Consider the following 18,362-nt stretch of genomic DNA (forward strand, 5'->3'; position numbering starts at 1 on the left):
GTAGCTTCACTAGCGCTGATTTACATCCAAAATGGACGTTTGCAACATTATGTCCAACTGGTATAGCCCCCCAAAAAAGACTGTTAAGAGCAATTGAATTTTTTAATATACTATTTTTGAAGTTTATCTCTTCAAGAAGTACGCCAGGAGGAGTTAGGGACGTGGAACGGGTTACAAAACATATTGTGGCGTAGCCGTCTGTCAATTTTCTACTAGTGACTAGTCCGAAGTTCATCAATGCAGGTAAGAGTTTAATTTTGGTTAGCGAAATTATCAATTAACTCGCTGTTATTATTATAATTATATTATTATTATAAAGTGATAGTTAAGGTACTAACATTATTTATGCTAGCAACGAATTTTGTGCTTAATCGTGGCTTTTAATATTGTACTCAGTTCTCCTTCAAAAGTCTTAAAGCCATGAGTTAATCTATTAAAAATGAGCTAACCGAACTAGGTTGTCTAATAGGCGTTAATGAATCTGCAGGCATTTACCGTCATTGCTGCCTGCCCGCTTCTTTCTGCACCAAAAGCATTACAGCAATCCATTTTAGCACTACAAGCTTAATTAAATGTATTGAAATGCAACTCCTTCCTGTGTAAAAAAATAAATGAATAAAAAACATCCAGACGTTTGACCTTGAGGTGACAAAATGCCGCACGGCTCCTGTGAATGAGAGTTTGACAACATTTCTCTTACAGTACAAGAAACTTATTACAGCTATATCTATTTTCAAGCTGGTTTCAGCATTTTAAATGGTTAATTGTGCATAATTATAAATGAATCATTATTATGCGGTGACAGAACAATATGTCAACTTGTGAAAATATTTTAAAAATATTAAATTGACCTTTTTATAGACATATATTTATAGTTATTGAGAAAAAGAAGCAATATACTTTAAACAAGAGTCTTAAATGACAGATTATGTCTGTATGTGACTAAAAAATTCGTTTTTTAAAAATATTTTGCTATACGTTGTGTTGTCTTCTCCCAGATTTGCATTCACCACAATGAACTGCGGCGCATCGGGTGAAGAATGGCCCGGTTCCGGCGTAAGTCATGTGTGGCCTTGCTGGCGCTTTTCCTGCTAGCGCTCATCGTGACCGTAGCGCTCAAGTCGTTCGCCCCGGAGGACAAAGCGTTCACCGATGGTAGGGAGCCCTCCCCGGACCGGAAGGATGACCCGAAGGGGACCGACGTCCGACCCAGGTGGAGCGAAGCCGCCCGGCCGGAAAAGGACGACAAATTGGCGGCCGCGCTGAGCAAGTTCCCCCCGCCGAACTACTACCTCCACGCCTTCTACTACATCTGGTACGGCAACCCCAGTTTTGACAGCAAGTACATCCACTGGGACCACCCGCAGCTGCCCCACTGGGACCCCAAGGTGGCTCAGAGGTATCCGCAAGGCATGCACAGCCCGCCCGATGATATCGGGGCCAACTTCTACCCGGCGCTGGGGGCTTACAGCTCCAGGGACCCGGCTGTCATGGAAGCGCACATGCAGCAGCTGCGCACGGCTGCCATTGGTAAGCGAAAAGTGTCATGACAGGACAGGACTGGTTTGGTTAATCACCCATTCCTAATCATGACTAGCAGCCTAGACTGTTCACTGCGGGCGTGTAGTTGAGCTGTTTCTCGTGGATTTAGGCGTCATCGCCGTTTCCTGGTACCCGCCTGATCATAAAGATGACAACGGCGATCCGGTTGACGACATCGTGCCGCTGCTGCTGGACGTGGCACAACGCTACGACATTAAGGTGACAACATGGCGGCCATGACGTTTGCTTGTTGTTTTGTCAGCTGAATTGTCAAAGTAGGAAACTTGAACTTGGAATTCATCGGAATAAGTCATGAATTTACAAAATGGAAGATTAGCTGTTAATTAAATTCCTTCAATATGGAATATTTACAAAATTCTTCAGATTTTGAGTGGAAATGATCAGAAGCCAGAAATGTTGCACCAAAAGTTATCATATTTCATGAAAAGTAATAATAAAACTAAAATTGGATAAACATAAAAAAAAACCTAAAAAAAAAAACCTGAGTACATCTTACATTTATAAAAAATAAGTAAAACTAATTATAATTTTTACATTTGTTGTTATATATATTTTTTTTATTGCTGTACAAATGAAGGTCACAGTCATTTGAGAATTATAGTTTTTATTTTACTTTATTACACAATACCTTATGACCTTTTTTTATGTTATTTTTTAAAATCTAGCACTCGAAATATTATTTTTTTTAAAGAACAACCTAAAACTAATTTAAAAAACTATACTAAAACAAAGACATTTTTTGAAAAAATAAGATAAATTAATAAAACAACAAATACCCAAATAAAATAAAATAAAAAAATAAAAATAAAATTAAGACATTTTCAAAAAAAATTAATAAAAACACTTTCAATATAATTAAAACTAACTGAATAATAAAAAAAGTCAAAATGAAATAAAAACGTTGTAAAAAATAAGTTAAATTAATAAAACAACAAATACCCAAATAAAATAAAAACTAATAAAAATAAAAACTAATAAAAATAAAATTTAAAATAAAAATAAAATTAAGACATTTTACAAAAAATAAAATAAAAACACTTTCAAAACTAATTAAAACTAACTGAAAAAAAAAAAAAAGTCAAAATGAAATAAAAACATTCCACCCTCGCTAATTTACAAAAAAAACCCCGCACTTCATTTATAGTCACCAGTTTAGCGAGTCTGGATAAAAAAAAAACATCTAAATGCTGTTGTCTCTACTGGCCTTCAAAATGTGCAAATGTGACGTAATGTGTCCCCAGGTGGCTTTCCACATCGAGCCGTACAAAGGAAGAGATGAAGTCAACATGTACGCCAACGTCAAATACATCATTGACAAGTAAGTCCAACATCCTTTTCATGACGTTGGCCTGTCACGCGTAATCTCTCAAAACGGAACGAAACGCACTCCGGGATGCCGCTTGACTTTTTGTTTCCATTTTTGAAAACGGTCGCCGCTGACTTTGCTCCCCTCGGCAGGTACGGCCGGCACCCGGCCTTCTTCCGTTACCGCACCGACACGGGTAAATTCCTTCCCCTCTTCTACGTGTACGACTCGTACCTGCTCAACACGGATCAGTGGGCCCGCCTGCTGCGGCACACGCAGAGCGGCAGCATCCGCGACACCCCGCACGACGCCATCTTCCTGGCCCTGCTGGTGGAGGAGAAGCAGCAGCGCGAGGCGGTGAGCGCCGGCTTCGACGGCGTCTACACCTACTTCGCCACCAACGGCTTCACCTACGGCTCTACGCAGCGCAACTGGGACGCCGTGCGGGGCTTCTGCGACGACAACGGCCTCCTCTTTGTCCCCAGCGTGGGGCCGGGCTACGTGGACACCGGCGTGCGCCCGTGGAACTTCCAGAACACCAGGAACCGCATCAACGGCAAGTACTACGAGACCTCGCTGAGCGCCGCGCTGGAGGCCAAGCCCGACTTGCTTTCCGTCACGTCCTTCAACGAGTGGCACGAGGGCACGCAGATTGAGATGGCCGTGCCCAAAAGCGGCCCCGCGCTCTATTTGGACTATTTGCCCAACAAGCCCGCCATCTACTTGGAGATTACGCGCAAGTGGGCCGCCATATTTGGCGGCGAGCGCAGGAGACGGCGCGAGTGATTTGATTGACAGCGATATGCAAATGAAGAACAGCTTTACATTGGCGGTTTGAAATCACCATTGTTATGCGATCGGGTCCGAGCCCTGCTGTGAATAGCAAAAATCTGTGAGTCGTTGACCCAAAAGGGGTTTGTAATTGCGTAGGGATGCCACAAGATGGCGACAAAACTCTTAAAACAGAGGATCATAAAACATGCATCTCGCATGTACGCAATCATGAATTCATGTTACATAATAGTATTTACTATGAGCCTCATCCGTAGCATAGCTAGCATTCGAGCTTAAATGACACGAACTGATGTGATGTCATCGCACATGCAAACAAATATGCGCACTGGCACTTTACACTTAAGTCACGAAACTGAGCTTTTGGCATTCATACACAATAAACAATGAGAGGGATTACACAGCCAATTTTTAACCACACAGTAAGAAAACACAAAAACGCCCACTTTCAGTTAATCTTAGACTGTGCATGAGCTGCATTCATGGACCACCAACAACGCGGGTAACAAACACCCGTCAATTAAACATAGCATCAATATTCCACAAGAGGGCACCAAAGTTGTACTTTTATCTGCATTTGGATGAGTTCTTTAAAAAATGGAGAATGAAAAATTATTTGTTAAATACTTTACAATAAAGAGATTTTAGCAGGTGAATTTATTGGTGAACTATATACGCTTGGTTTAAAGCTACTGAACCTGAACGTAGAATATTCCATTTCCAAAGCGAGGTAACAACATGGCGTCCATGTGTCATGTGACCAGCAGTTGACCAATCACAGTGCTGAAACCGAGTTGGGCAAACTTATCAACCGCTTTGTTCAATTTCGAATCGCTACTGCCACCTGCTGACGAAAAACGAAACTACACAGCACATGACGTCACATCCGCAGTCAAGGCGCGGGAAATTCAACCTGAATCCAGTCTGAAAACTGTTGTGAACAGCTAAGGTGCTAATCTACTAATTACAAGACATTTCAGTCAAATAAAAAGGCTATTGTAAAGATATTTTAGGGAAAAAAAGTACCATATTGCAGCAAGTTTCATTGCACCAGCCTTTAATATTTAAACTAAAATCACCATCTCCAGGAGTCCCCCCCCCCCCCCCCAAAAAAAATGCAAGTGTTTTATGAAGCTTCATTGTCCTATCACTACCTTCCAGACCCCTAGCGATAGATGACACCCATATTAATGTGTAAGCTTTATACGTCATATAAAATATGCATGTGAAGCGCATTTATTATTTTGTCCACTTGGGGTCACCATCGCAACCTTCTACACTGGCATGTGTGACTGAACGTGCGTAGCTTAAAAGAGACAAAGCCTGGCCTGTTGAGGGAGTCAGCGAATGAGAGCGTTGTTGGCCAATCCGCGTCTAAAATCCCGGGGCGTCACTTGCGGTGCTAGCTACGGTCTGAATGTGCTTACAGTATGTTTCTTTTGTTTCCATTTGGTCAATAAAGCAACTGAAAGTGCACCAGCGGCCGTGACCACTTTTGGGGCACGATAGTACTTCTAATAAGTTAGCAAATGTTTATGTAATTGTGTTGCCTCCTAGACATGTTACGCCCGCTTTCCTCCCTGGTGGCGCGACATTAAAGAAACGAGACCGGCAGCCACACTCAGACGTTGATGCCAGTGGGCTAACTGCTTATGACACGGTCTTGCGCAACAGCGCCCTCCATTATGCTGCTATGATGAGGTTCACTTCTCTTTCGCGTCGTGAAAGCATCCTGAATGGCCGTGTGGCGTATTTGATTTGATTTTTGCGCTTCCCTGAGCGTGCTTTAGTTTAATGACACCACAGTTGGGAGTTCACTGCCAAACTGAACACACACATAATTAGACATATTGTGTATTGAAATAAAAAAACACCCGTAGAAGCAGTGCTAGTGCTAATGCTAAAAGTGAATGGGAAATCCTATCGACTGGCTAGTTAAAAATTAGCATTGTGTTCCGGGAATGATATTTCTTCAAATAATAAATATTCACACACATACCAACTGTGAAAAATGCATTATGTTAATAAACCTCAATCATGACTTTCTTCTCCTTTTATATCTTAAGTGCAAACAGCAGGTGTTTATTTTTATTTATTTTTTATTGCTATTATTTTACCTATTATTTTTGTATTTTCAGTTTTTTTTTTTAAATTTTCAATTAAGTTACTGTTTATTTAAAGTTGAGTTTTGGTAATTGAATACATACTTGGAAATCAATGAATAATTGTATTTAATTATTGATTGTAAATTCAATAAAAAAATAAATAATTGTGGTTATTATTTTATTCACAATCGCCAAGCTTTGTCATCAACCCTACTGCAGTGGTGAGCAACTGGTGGCCTGTGGGCCGCATGTGCCCCCTGACCACACTTTGAGTGGTCTGATAAAAAATTAAAATTTACCCCCCCCCACCCCCAAGTAAAAAAAAAAAAAAGAAACTCTTCATAAAATATCCACAATATATATTTATAAAAAAGAAGATACTAAAAAAAAAAACACCAACTGTAATTTTAAGTTGTAATATCACCATTCACAATTAGATGGCATAGTTGTCTTATTCTGCCCTTTACTACAATGTGAGCAGGCTTAATAAAAAAAAATTGCGGATTTGAAATAATATGCAGGATAAACTATGACTACTCGATAATGAAGAAAATATTAATCCCAATTAATTTGGTAATAAATGAAATCCCAATTAAGATGAGCATTTGTTTTATGGTACAAAACAAGAAATGTTTGAACGTGAAAAAATATTAAGACAAATACATTTCTTCGAAACACTATAATTATGCAAGATTTATTAAATTAGTTATTTAAAAAAAAAGAAGGTGAAAATATACACATTTAAACAACTCAAAATTAGTATTAATATTATTTTATTTGTGTTTATGATAACGAGTCTTTCTCCTGTTTTTTTTTTTGTGCTACAGTCCAAACTAACATGCTGGCTCTGCAACTGTTTGTTCCTTCTTACTGAGGTTCAGATCTGACAGAAAAGCATAAAAAAAAGTTACAAAATGCATTCTGGGTTTTACCGCAACATACAAAAGGAGAACCTCATTTACTGTCTGAGAAAGTACAAACAATGTATTGGTGTAAAACTGTAACATCGGAAGCACAGCTTTTGTCATTTTCCAAAAGCCAAATTGTCATGGCTCAAACCTGTTACCAAAATGAGGAATCCAATAGATTGTCTTTACAATAAATGAAAAATGATGGATATAACAAATCTACACACGCCTTTTAGAAAGCCCGATTTTGTGTTAAACGGAACCGAGGTGGCGAGCCTGGACATCGCCATAGACACGCGCGCGCGCGCGCACACACATGCGCACAGTGGAGCCCCGCAGTGGCGATGAACGGGACAATTTAGCGAGCCTGCACAGCAGCGCACATACACGGTGCATGCACATGCACCAAATTTCTTCAATGACTTTCTTTCCTTCCTTTTTTTTTTAAACATGTAAATGGTCTGCTCGTACCGCAGCACCTGGTGCGCATTGCACGCCGTTACAAGGCGCGACGCGCACGCACGCACGCACACGCGCAGAAGCAAAAGGATGGATGCGGGCTACTCCGGATGCGGTGACGCTCACACGACGGCGGACGATTGCAAACACATCGTCGTCATGCGATTGCAATGGCTGCAAGGTCTATCGAGATGGTGAGTCCAATTCCTTTCTTCGCACCCTCACCCCCGCTCCCACATCCCCCCCCGCGTCAATCCGTGCAGAAAATAAAAAGCTCGTTTGCGGTCCCTAAATGTGAGTGATGGCGGTTTTCGCGCACGTCCCAGCGTTTCGCCAAAGCGGCCGAATTGCGCCGAACGCGGCTCGGGTGACGGCGGCATCGCTTCGGCCGCGGATGACCTTCAGCTACGCATGGGAGGTGCGAGCCGGTGCGGTCGTGACGGGGTTCGGTGCGGATTTCGGGAGCGGCGCGGTATAATGCAGCTCGCCTCGCCAACCGTGCACGGCCCAAATATTTCATCACAAAAGCACTGACTATAGCGCAACATCGCCACTATACTCAGGGGCGTCGAAGTGAGGAGGAGATGGGGGGGGGGGGGGGTGGAGGATGGGAACCAGGACCCCGAGCAGGGAAGGCTGGGCTTTGGTAAAGTTTTGAAGAGCTTTTCATTTGATGTCGATTATAAATAGAAACAATGTCATAAATGTTAAAATCAATTGTAAAATGCTGTCAGAAGAAAAAGGAGAGGAACGAGTGAAAGCAAAACAGCTACGGCAATGTGAACTACATTTTAGGTCATTATGAGACTGACTAGAGTTTGTATAACGAGACAGAATGAGCAAGTCAAGAGCCGAAATGTATTGGTTCGAAGGGGAACTAAACCCCACATGTCAAAACGTTGTTATATTTTTAAAATGTACATATTTTCTTTATCAGCTGCTCTTCACTTAAATTTATGAAGTTTAAAAAAAAAAAAATTGTTCAAAACGTCACATCTATCCACTTATGGGGGCCATAATTTTTAGGTCTTTTCACTCTCGTGAGCACACTTCCACGATAACGCCGTATGTTACCACTTCCTGCCCACCATAGATTTAGCAAATATTCAGCAACGACAAGCTATCAATTTCAGTACATCTACCAAATCTACATCATAAGCAGGTTTGGGGTGGTTACTTTAAAAAAAATTACCTATCCAGCTGGTTAAGCTCATATTGACTTGATTGACCAATAGATTGGTCAGATTTTCCGGGGGGTTACGGGCATACCAATTTTATTAATTAGCCAAACAACCAATTAAATTGGTTACAATTGAAAGCAAGTCTAGATAGATCACTTGGAAATCAATTTATTGTATTTATAAATTATTATAAGTGATTACAATATATTCTAATATATTAAAAAAATAATAATAGTGTTTAAAAATGGAAATGTGTCTAGAGAGATCACTAGGCTGCTCTTCACCAAGGGTTAAAGCAAAAAAAAAAAATCTTTTTTTTTTACAGATTTTTTAAAAAATGTTTAAATTGACTGCAGTCAATTAACTGATTCTTTTTAAATAATAATATTTAGGCATTAATCAGGGATGAAAAATGTGACAAGTATACGACCGCTCTAGGAGGGTAATTGGGAATGCAAAAAAAATAAAAATATTTCATAATTAAAAACATAAATTTGATGCATTTTGAGCAAAGATAGTATCAGTGTATAATAAAATATCTATCTATACATGGTCATGTTATGCTCTATATGCAGGGTAGGGAGGCTTACTTTTAAATTGTATTCTGCTGATACAGTTTCTAGTTACCTGTTAAAACAATGTAGTTATTAACGTAATCCAATCACCATACTATTAAAAATAATGTAACTTGGACAGTAACAGTGGACCCCAACTATTTGCAGGGGTAGAGACCGGGCCGGACTGCAAATAACGAAAATCCATGTGTAATTGACACCCATTTAAATGATTTGCTTTCTCCATAACAGTTGTTGCCATCATAACGTGTGAAATGGGAGAAAAACGGACAAATAACCCTCATGAAGGCAACATTTACAGATTTACACCCAAATAACCTTGGCTTCATCTCACAAAGACGTGCGCGCGCACACACTAACACGCATGCACGCGCCATAAGGGTTAGGGTTGACCCTTATGACGATGCATGTCAACCGCACAACGAACTTTTATCCCAGTCGCTAGTTTTTACATTTTTATTGTTAATATGGCGTTTAAATAGTACATCGGTGCGTGACATGTAAGGAAGGCGGAACTCTGACTCGCGTTAGCATGTAGCGGGTTAGCAACTAGCTCCTCCGTTAAAGACGTCGACAGCACGCTGACAGTTCAAACTTCTTCAGTGAGTGACTTCCAAGCAGTGAAGAGCGATCAGAACTTCCTCTTTCCCCTCCTACATTCAAAACTCTCGAAATCGCCCGTCCGCAATGCCACTCTGCACTCTAGGGACAGACAGCTTCTCCACGAAAAAGGTACACACACAGCATGAAATTTAGGGCCTCACCCAGATATTACAATTAAATACTTTTCCAAGAATTTTTAAGGTAGTATTTCCAAATTAATCAATTCAATGCGTGAAAGCAATGTCAGTTTAGAATTTTTAAGGTAGTATTTCCAAATTTATCAATTCAATGCGTGAAAGCAATGTCAGTTTAGAATTTTTAAGGTAGTATTTCCAAATTTATCAATTCAATGCGTGAAAGCAATGTCACTTTAGAATTTTTAAGGTAGTATTTCCAAATTAATCAATTCAATGCGTGAAAGCAATGTCAGTTTAGAATTTTTAAGGTAGTATTTCCAAATTAATCAATTCAATGCGTGAAAGCAATGTCAGTTAGAATTTTTAAGGTAGTATTTCCAAATTTATCAATTCAATGCGTGAAAGCAATGTCAGTTTAGAATTTTTAAGGTAGTATTTCCAAATTTATCAATTCAATGCGTGAAAGCAATGTCAGTTTAGAATTTTTAAGGTAGTATTTCCAAATTAATCAATTCAATGCGTGAAAGCAATGTCAGTTTAGAATTTTTAAGGTAGTATTTCCAAATTAATCAATTCAATGCGTGAAAGCAATGTCAGTTTAGAATTTTTAAGGTAGTATTTCCAAATTTATCAATTCAATGCGTGAAAGCAATGTCAGTTTAGTGATGGGATCATAAACAACAAACGTGCAGTCCCCATGGGAACTTGTTTATGGGGTGCACCCTTGTCTCATCTTCAAAATGGACGAAAATCCGTCCTCCATGTTGACATTGTTAACATTTTTACTGTTTTATTTTACATTTTACCTGTTTTACATTTCATTATAGATGTATTGATGTAGGTGTAATTATGTTAACCTAATATAACCTGATGAGTAATGCTTTTGACATTTTTACTATCTTTTCTACTCTTTTCCCAGACATGAGAAAGTTAATGTTTCGTATGTTTATCTAAGAAGTCTAGTTCCGTCAGAAATCCGGTTTTCAAAAGTTCAAGGACGATCTAGTATACTAGGAAAATGCAATCTCATTCTGTACCTCACGGGATGACAGAGGCGTTTCCTGATGTTTTGAATAAAAAGGTTGTGTGGGCAAAAGAGCACACACACATATTGGATGACACTGCTTGGGTGATATGCAGTTGTGTGACCAGAGATCTCTGTAATAAATCAACCTTGCAAGGACCCTCTTCACAAGAATCTCATCTTTGATTTATTTGAACACGCACAAGATTACAGAAATAAAGGTAATCTTTCATCCACGACGGAGAACTTTAACCCCCTGCCACTTGCAAGATCGACATGTTGTCACATCATTAGTATCAGTCACGCGGAGGAAATCCAAGTTGTTGGAAAAACTCCCTCAAAATAAACGTTTTGCTTGTCAATAACCGCGCATTTAACAACGCGATCGTTGTGGGAGCAGCAGGGGTGCGTGGCCCTTCCGTCCGTCCGGCGGTCTCAAGGAAGCGCCTTCAGAAGCTGGAGGTCGGCACCGGGTCCAAAGCTTTTCGGGTAAACCGACGATAGGAAGCAGCCAGGAGTCGACAGGGTCCAGGATACGCCACAAAGTACATCCATGCGTTCGGGAAGGGGACGAAGCTTGTTCCCGCGCCCGTTTTCGCTTCACCAGCTGGCCGCCTTATGAGTTGTTTACGTTTTTATATCCCGCCCCCATAAAGAGGTTGCCGGTTGCTTTTAGGAATAATGACTACCGCCGTCGATGGTACGGAGGGGAATTACTTCTCGCGCATGCGCTGAAGGTACGTTTTTTTTAAATGCTTTATTTAACAAATTGAAATCACAAGTCAAACATGGCAAACATAAAGCAAACAAACATCACAGTACACAACAATCTCACAATAACAATAAAGGAAAAAATAAATACAATTAAAATAAAATAAAATAAAAAAATACGCAGGGGGTCTTAAACTAAGAAATATTAAAAACACCAAAATGAGAACACAAATTTAAGGTCGTGATAGCCTTATTTTTGGGAGTACAGATAGACTGTAAATATACATCCATCTTTTTCAAAAACAGAAAAAAAAAGGTTTCGATTGATACATTTACATTTATGAATATAAAACTTATCAAGATACATTAAAATATGAATCAAATAATATTATTTTTCAAATGAATTGTCATAGTTCAAAAATCCAAACAAAACATTCGTTAAGGAAAGCTCAAAATGACAAAAGATATTGTCCAAAATAAATTTGCAAATGTCTTGCCATAGCTTGCGAGCATAAGAACATTTCCAAAACAGATGCACACGAGTCTCTGATTGGGCCGGCGTCGGAGTGATGTATCTAGGCCTTTACTTTTTGACTTTTTTCATTGAATGACCCCATTCTTTGTGCTTGCTTTGTGGGTTCAAAGGCATTAAGAGGACCTGTTCGAGACACAACACAGAAAAAACGTCCCCTTTAAATTGTTACTGGACGCCCAAAATGATATCAATTATTTGCATTTTTTTCTCCGCTGTTGGTGACAGGACTTGATTAACGTACAGTTCTTTGAGTAGAGTTTGGCACCCGGAAACCTTGCAAGTCGGGACCATCACAACCCGAGGACCTCGTGGAGATCCCGTCATCACTTTCTGTGACTTGTTCTGTTCTCCTTTCAGGACAGAGTGATGTCATCGGCACCCGTTCACAGGATCCTACGACCGCTTTTTCTGGGCACCTTCATCCTAGGATGCTTCGTGACTCTCTTTTTGATGTACTTTAAGCCGTCCACCGGCTGGCTGTCGGGTCCCGCGGAGTCCACGGCGTCCAGCGAGCGCGTGAAAGGCGTCTTCTACGCCAAGAGCGAGCGCAACGCCACCACGGTGCTGATCTGGCTCTGGCCCTTCGGACAGACGTACGACCTGAACGTGTGCGCCTCGCTCTTCAACATCGACGGCTGCTTCGTCACGGCCGACCGCAACTTCTACAACAGGTCCGACGGCGTCCTCATCCACCACCGCGACATCTGCTCCGACTTGTCCAACCTGCCGCCGCCTCAGCGTCCGTCCTTCCAGAAGTGGATCTGGATGAACCTGGAGTCGCCGTCGCACTCGTCCCAGCTGGCCGGCATCGAGAACATCTTCAACCTGACGCTCAACTACCGGCAGGACGCCGACATCGAAGTGCCTTACGGCTCGGTGGTGGCCACGGAGGGCGAGGACGACTTTGTCCCGCCCAGCAAGAACAAGCTGATCTGCTGGATCGTGAGCAACTGGAACCAGGAGCACGTGCGCGTCAAGTACTACAACGAGCTGTACAAGCACATCGAGGTGCACGCGTACGGCCAGGCTTTCGGCGAGTACATCGCCGACCAGGATTACTTCCCCACCATCGCCAGCTGCAAGTTCTACCTGGCCTTCGAGAACTCCATCCACAAGGACTACATCACCGAGAAGTTCTATAACCCGCTGGCCGTGGGCACCGTCCCGGTGGTGCTGGGACCGTCGCGGCAGAACTACGAGAACTTCGTCCAGGGTGACGCTTTCGTCCACGTGGACGACTTTGCGTCGCCCAAGGAGCTGGCCGACTACCTGCTGCTCCTGGACAAGAACGAGGAGATGTACCTCAGGTACTTTGAGTGGCGGCGGCACTTTAAGGTGAAGATGGCGCTGTTCTGGGCCGAGCACACCTGCCTGGCCTGCGACTACCTGCGCAGGCACAGGGAGTACAAGACGGTCAAGAACCTGGACAAGTGGTTCTGGGGCTGAGCCCGCTTGTGTTTATGACTTGAATTCTCTGGCGTCATCAAAATCCCTCCCTGGAGCTTGCACTTCAAAAAAAAAATGGATTCAGTTTTATTTAACGCGAGCCCATTTTTGATAAGCCTTATTTTGACTTTTTCCGTGTCCCCGCAAGGTGATGTCTATTAACACATTTGGCGTTATTTATTGGCAATCATGACACTTTTCAAGTCAAAACTCACATTTACAACATATTTTTATGGCAAACGCTCAAAATGATCATCAGACTTTGATGCCATGTCGAGGCCCCTAAAAATGTCATTGCTTACGACTGTATCTGGAAATTCCGCAATGTTAATTCACTAAAAATCACATTTTTATCTAGACACAAGGGTAAAAAAAAGTTCAGAAAAAATTGCAGGTTGACGGCTAATTGCTAACATTCGTGGCCAGCGTACATTCTTGTAACTAGGGATGTAACGATAGCGGCAATATCGCGGTAGTCAACCCCCCCCAACATTTCTTGACAATATGTTCTCTGCAACCCCACTAGTCCAAACACGGTATTTTGGTTAACTCTTTGACTGCCAAAAACGTTAAATAACGTTTAGTAAAATCCTAGGAAGGAGTGCCAAAGACGTTAAAAGACGTTTGTTTCAAAACAGAGGTGAAACTAACCATTTTCTATTGTTGATTACTGAAAAACGGAATAAGGTAGAAACAAACTCTTTTTTTCTGATGAAAGATGAGAGTCCAATCTTTCATTTGGTAGTATGTGTGTTCCCATAGTCCAAACACAACATTTTCTGTGGACCTTTAAAGATCAGTCAAAATGCTTAAATCGGCTGGCACCCACGGCATCCCTTTTCTGAAAACGTCTGGCAGTCAAAGAGTTAAGCAGCAAAATCCAGCCACAAGGCGGCCATTTTGCCACTTGCTGTCGAGTGAAAATGACATCACAGTTGCCCAGGTAACAACCAATCACAGCTCATCTTCAGAAAACAGGTGAGCTGTGATTGGTCGTTACCTGAGATGGATTTAAAAACAACTGGATTTTGCTGCATAACTCCTATTCCACAAATGTAATATTAATCAAAATGTCATGTTTAGACTAGTGAGGTCACATATATTATTGTCAAGGAATGTTTAAGGTTGACTTCCCCTTTAAAAAGGAGAGGTTGTATTCTAATCGTGCAGTTCTAGCACCCTCTGGTGGTTAGCTTATTAGTGCAGTTGAATTTTAATTAGGAATGTTTTGGCCAATGCGGTGGTTATTTCTCATGTGAATCAGTCATACCTGCAAATATTTTTCAATATCTTCATTAAAAAAAAAAAAACATTACTACATGACTTTATGATACTCGTCAATAGGAGCACATGAGAATGACATGGCCGAGACTATTTGCCTGTCATTACTGTTATGTACAAAAACACAATATTGTGCTTTTTCCCCCCAATATGAGCTTTAAAAAAAAATAGAAATTTGGTCAATATTGTGAGTTTTTACACAATATCACCAACCTCCCCACAATATCAAGATAATTATGGTATTGTGATATTTGGATATTCCTACTTGTGAGATTGAGGCCTTCTTCTGGAATATACGTCGCCAAAAAGAAAAGCCAAAGAAAATGAAAAAAAAACACAACTGGCTGAAGTCACTGACGTCTGGAGTTCCAATGACGTCGTTGTTGTGCGACGAGGTGAACCCTTGGCGGGGACTTGATGCTGTCATCTATGACTTCTAATTTTTTCCCAGCATTCCAAATGCACGTTTATTTATGTCATTTTTATGGTTTATTTGAACGTTTTGGTGCTACGTGCTTTACAGTATGACCGTACAACATGTGACTTTTATTTCCGCGTCCCCCCCGTATTTTAGCGCGCAAGCAGTCGGACGTACAGTCGAGACAGATGCTCAGTGGACGCCGTCTGTGGTGGAACCTTGTGAATTATTGTTCCCCGGATGTGCTCGAATGACAGGACTGTACATTTTGACCCGCTCCGTTTGGCTACACTGTCTGCCTTTACAAAGATACTAATGCATATATCACGCTAATCGCGTTTGCTGCTGTTTTGGTTAGCGACAGAAGTGTTTCAGCAGTTACGTAATGATGATGCATTTGTACTTAATGTTTGTAAAAGCAGACTTTTTAGCACGTTTCTCAACTGTACATTCACAAGAAGAAAAATTGTGAACAACTTTCCGCACCATGTTTTGTTTAGCACCGGGAAGCTCAAATTCGAGTCTTGGCTGAATTAGACGGTAACGGATGGAAAGCAGACACATTTTGAGATTGTAGAATTCTTGCAACCTTTTTCCAAATGTGTTGACTGTATCACACAACATTGGCCTGCGTGGATGTCGCCCAATTTCCCATTCCTGGTGTCAGGATGTTCTCTCTCGACAGCAAATCAGTTTAAAGTGATTCCTTTTTTTTTTTTTTTTTTTACATGGATACGAGACTCTCTTAATGTTCTGATGGCCCATTTCAATACTTGGAGACTGGATCCTTATTCGATACCAATGCCAATCCCCAGTATTGGCATTACTTTTGCACAGAAAGAACAAGTTCTTGCATACGATGTTTGGAAGTGATGTGCGTAAGAAGAATACATGATTAACACTGTACCTTCTGGTTTTTCATGATATTGTTTTATATTTATGGCTTACATGTGTTTTTATTGCAAGTATTAACTGTAATTCTGACTTTGCTATCGTGTGATAGACTACGGCACGTTCGGAAGCGAACTTGCTCATAAACTGAGGAGCATCTTACCTACCTTTATTGTGCAAAGTCAGCCTTTTATGCAAGATCATTTCTATCTTCTGCCATACACTGGAAAGTAGTAGTGTGCAATATTTGGTGTCCATTGAATAAGAAATAAATGCAGGGCTGGTAATGCCAATACAGACAAATACTGGACCAATGCTAATAATGATCCTTTCGGATATTTAAGGTTGACGTGTCACCAAATGGCTAAAGTAAAAATGTCATAGCTGAATAGAAAAATATGTTTCATTACACACAAAAAGTTTTGGGTCATAAACGATAGAACAGTAAGAAAACAAATTTTTGCCATTAATTCTCCTGTCCGTATTTAAAAATAATACATTAAAAAAAAAAAAAATATATATATATATATATACATATATATAAAAAAAATGAATTAAAAAAATATGTTGTATAACACTTAAAACAAATTGTTGGTTTTAACTAGGGGTATCAAAATTAGTGCATTCATTTTGAGTTAATTTAAAGTTCCTTTAACGCCCAAATTTTTTTTAAATGCGCAATTAATGACCGCCCCTTTCTCGGAAAGCCTGCACTGGGGGAATTCCAGTTGCAATGCAGCAGACACTGTCCAGGTCAAAATTGAGAAGTTATAAATTTAATAATGCATATATTTGTGGAGGCTGGGGTCAAGTTGTATTTTACAATTTTATAAAAGTGCAGAATTTGACCAGTTATTACATGTTAAAGATTAGATAGCTCTTAATATGAAAAGAAAAACTGTAACCAATGTCTTACAAATGCAATTATGCCATCTAGTGGCATAAAAATGACCTCAACACAAATCAATATCATACTCATCTTTTATAGTACAGTACATCTTTAATTTTACCTCACTTTTATGATATATTATGAAATTACTGTATCAATGACTACAAGATGCAGCCATTTTTCATCATACCAGTTTAACATTTTCTCCACTTGTATGTTAACACAGAGTATGAAAAACACATTTTATTGTACATTTAGAACAGATATGAAATTTGTGATTAATCATGAGTTAACTATTGAAGTCATACGAGTAAAATTTCGCCCGACACCCCTAGTTTTTACAATTATAATATAATATTTGCCCTTCAGTGCAGCTCTTTTCTGGCTTTAAAAACACAACAATAAAAACAACTAGTGAAAATACAACAAATTGTGTAAATTACTAGGAAATCCTTGCATTTATGGAAAAATTGGCCAACTGTATATTTGTTTAAAAAACTGCAATATCAAACTTATTACACCGATAACACTATCGGCGTCAGTATCAATTCTATCTGTATTTGTATCACCACTACTGGAAAGAACCATTTTTTCTTATGGAATGCCATAGTGAAATCTGTACTTATGTAAAAAGAAGAAAAAAAAGAATGTCATGTGACACAAGAGTGATGCGAAAGGATGTGTTGTGTATATTTTTCAAGTGTTGGTGTCCCACCCCCCTGACATTGATGCAAGTGTCGTGGTACCTTTACCGAGCTTTTACGACTTACCGCTCGAGCGTGTTTTGTTGCGTCGGCCTGCTTGTCTCGCTCTTGTTTTGCCAAACGTGTGCAGCCTCCGTGTGTGCGAACGTGTCGCTCTCGCTCGAAGAGGGTCTCCGTGCCGTATCTCTGATGTCCTAAAAACAACACACACACATCGTAAGTGGGATCAACATGTGTGTCAAGTGTTTCGCCATTTCAAATGGGTCAATCGAGGTTTTTTTTTTCTTTCATTTTTGCCAAATCACTGTATTTTGCCAAATGTTGTATTTGAACTCTAGATGTCTACTAGTGTCAAATAAATAAAAAAAATAAAGAAGTGAAACAGTGGATGGCTTTCATGCCAGGTGATCCATGTGCAGTATATCAGTCTGACTTTCTTATATTACCCCCAAGTGGCCAAAACAGGCAGCAGCCTGGCGACTTTTCCGTAAAGTTTTTATCATTACACATAATTTTGAGGTGGCGGAGGGCTGCAACAATTTATGGCATTTCAATTCATATAAGTGGGGAACGAGGATTTGAGATACAAGTGATTTGAGTAATTTTAACTTGCATCTCAAAGCACCACTAACCCTAACCACTGCCACCCACCCACACACACATGTTTGTTTTACTATCTTTGTGGGGCCATCCCATTGACATAATGCATTTCCTAGCTCCTCCCCCCTCACCCCAAACCATCAAAAATATTCCTTACCCTAACCTCAACCATAACCCAACTCAAACCTAAACTCTAAAAACCAAGTCTTGACCCTCAAAAAGAGGTCTAAACTT

At 40.4% G+C, this 18,362-nt stretch overlaps 2 protein-coding genes across 3 annotated transcripts; both read left to right on the forward strand.

Moving 5' to 3' along the window:
- Nucleotides 1-8: 8 nt before the first annotated feature.
- manea (mannosidase, endo-alpha) lies at nt 9-5,947 on the forward strand. Its single transcript, XM_077559963.1, has 5 exons — nt 9-243; nt 999-1,530; nt 1,652-1,761; nt 2,805-2,881; nt 3,022-5,947. The coding sequence occupies exons 2-5, from the start codon at nt 1,041-1,043 to the stop codon at nt 3,653-3,655; spliced, it is 1,311 nt and encodes a 436-aa protein (XP_077416089.1). The 5' UTR covers nt 9-243; nt 999-1,040; the 3' UTR covers nt 3,656-5,947.
- A 1,065-nt stretch (nt 5,948-7,012) lies between these two features.
- fut9a (fucosyltransferase 9a) lies at nt 7,013-17,959 on the forward strand. 2 transcript variants are annotated; one of them, XM_077559964.1, is made up of 2 exons: nt 7,013-7,327; nt 12,257-17,959. In XM_077559964.1, exons 1-2 carry the CDS (start codon nt 7,304-7,306, stop codon nt 13,343-13,345), a joined length of 1,113 nt encoding a protein of 370 aa, XP_077416090.1. In that variant the 5' UTR covers nt 7,013-7,303; the 3' UTR covers nt 13,346-17,959. The 2 variants fall into 2 exon arrangements, with proteins under 2 accessions (XP_077416090.1, XP_077416091.1); XM_077559965.1 differs by having other exon boundaries at nt 12,362-17,959.
- The last annotated feature ends 403 nt before the right edge of the window (nt 17,960-18,362 follow it).

The sequence above is a fragment of the Vanacampus margaritifer genome, chromosome 1 (assembly GCF_051991255.1).
Source record: "Vanacampus margaritifer isolate UIUO_Vmar chromosome 1, RoL_Vmar_1.0, whole genome shotgun sequence".
Lineage (NCBI taxonomy): Eukaryota > Metazoa > Chordata > Actinopteri > Syngnathiformes > Syngnathidae > Vanacampus > Vanacampus margaritifer.

Bases quoted from the DNA above. Each gene is read 5' to 3' on its own strand.
- fut9a (XM_077559964.1), top strand. From the start codon at position 7,304: ATGGCTGCAAGGTCTATCGAGATG. The intron at 7,328-12,256 runs GTGAGTCCAATT...TTCTCCTTTCAG, and splicing joins CTGCAAGGTCTATCGAGATG to GACAGAGTGATGTCATCGGC.
- manea (XM_077559963.1), top strand. From the start codon at position 1,041: ATGGCCCGGTTCCGGCGTAAGTCATGTGTGGCCTTGCTGGCGCTTTTC. The intron at 1,531-1,651 runs GTAAGCGAAAAG...TCGTGGATTTAG, and splicing joins GCTGCGCACGGCTGCCATTG to GCGTCATCGCCGTTTCCTGG. The intron at 1,762-2,804 runs GTGACAACATGG...ATGTGTCCCCAG, and splicing joins CACAACGCTACGACATTAAG to GTGGCTTTCCACATCGAGCC.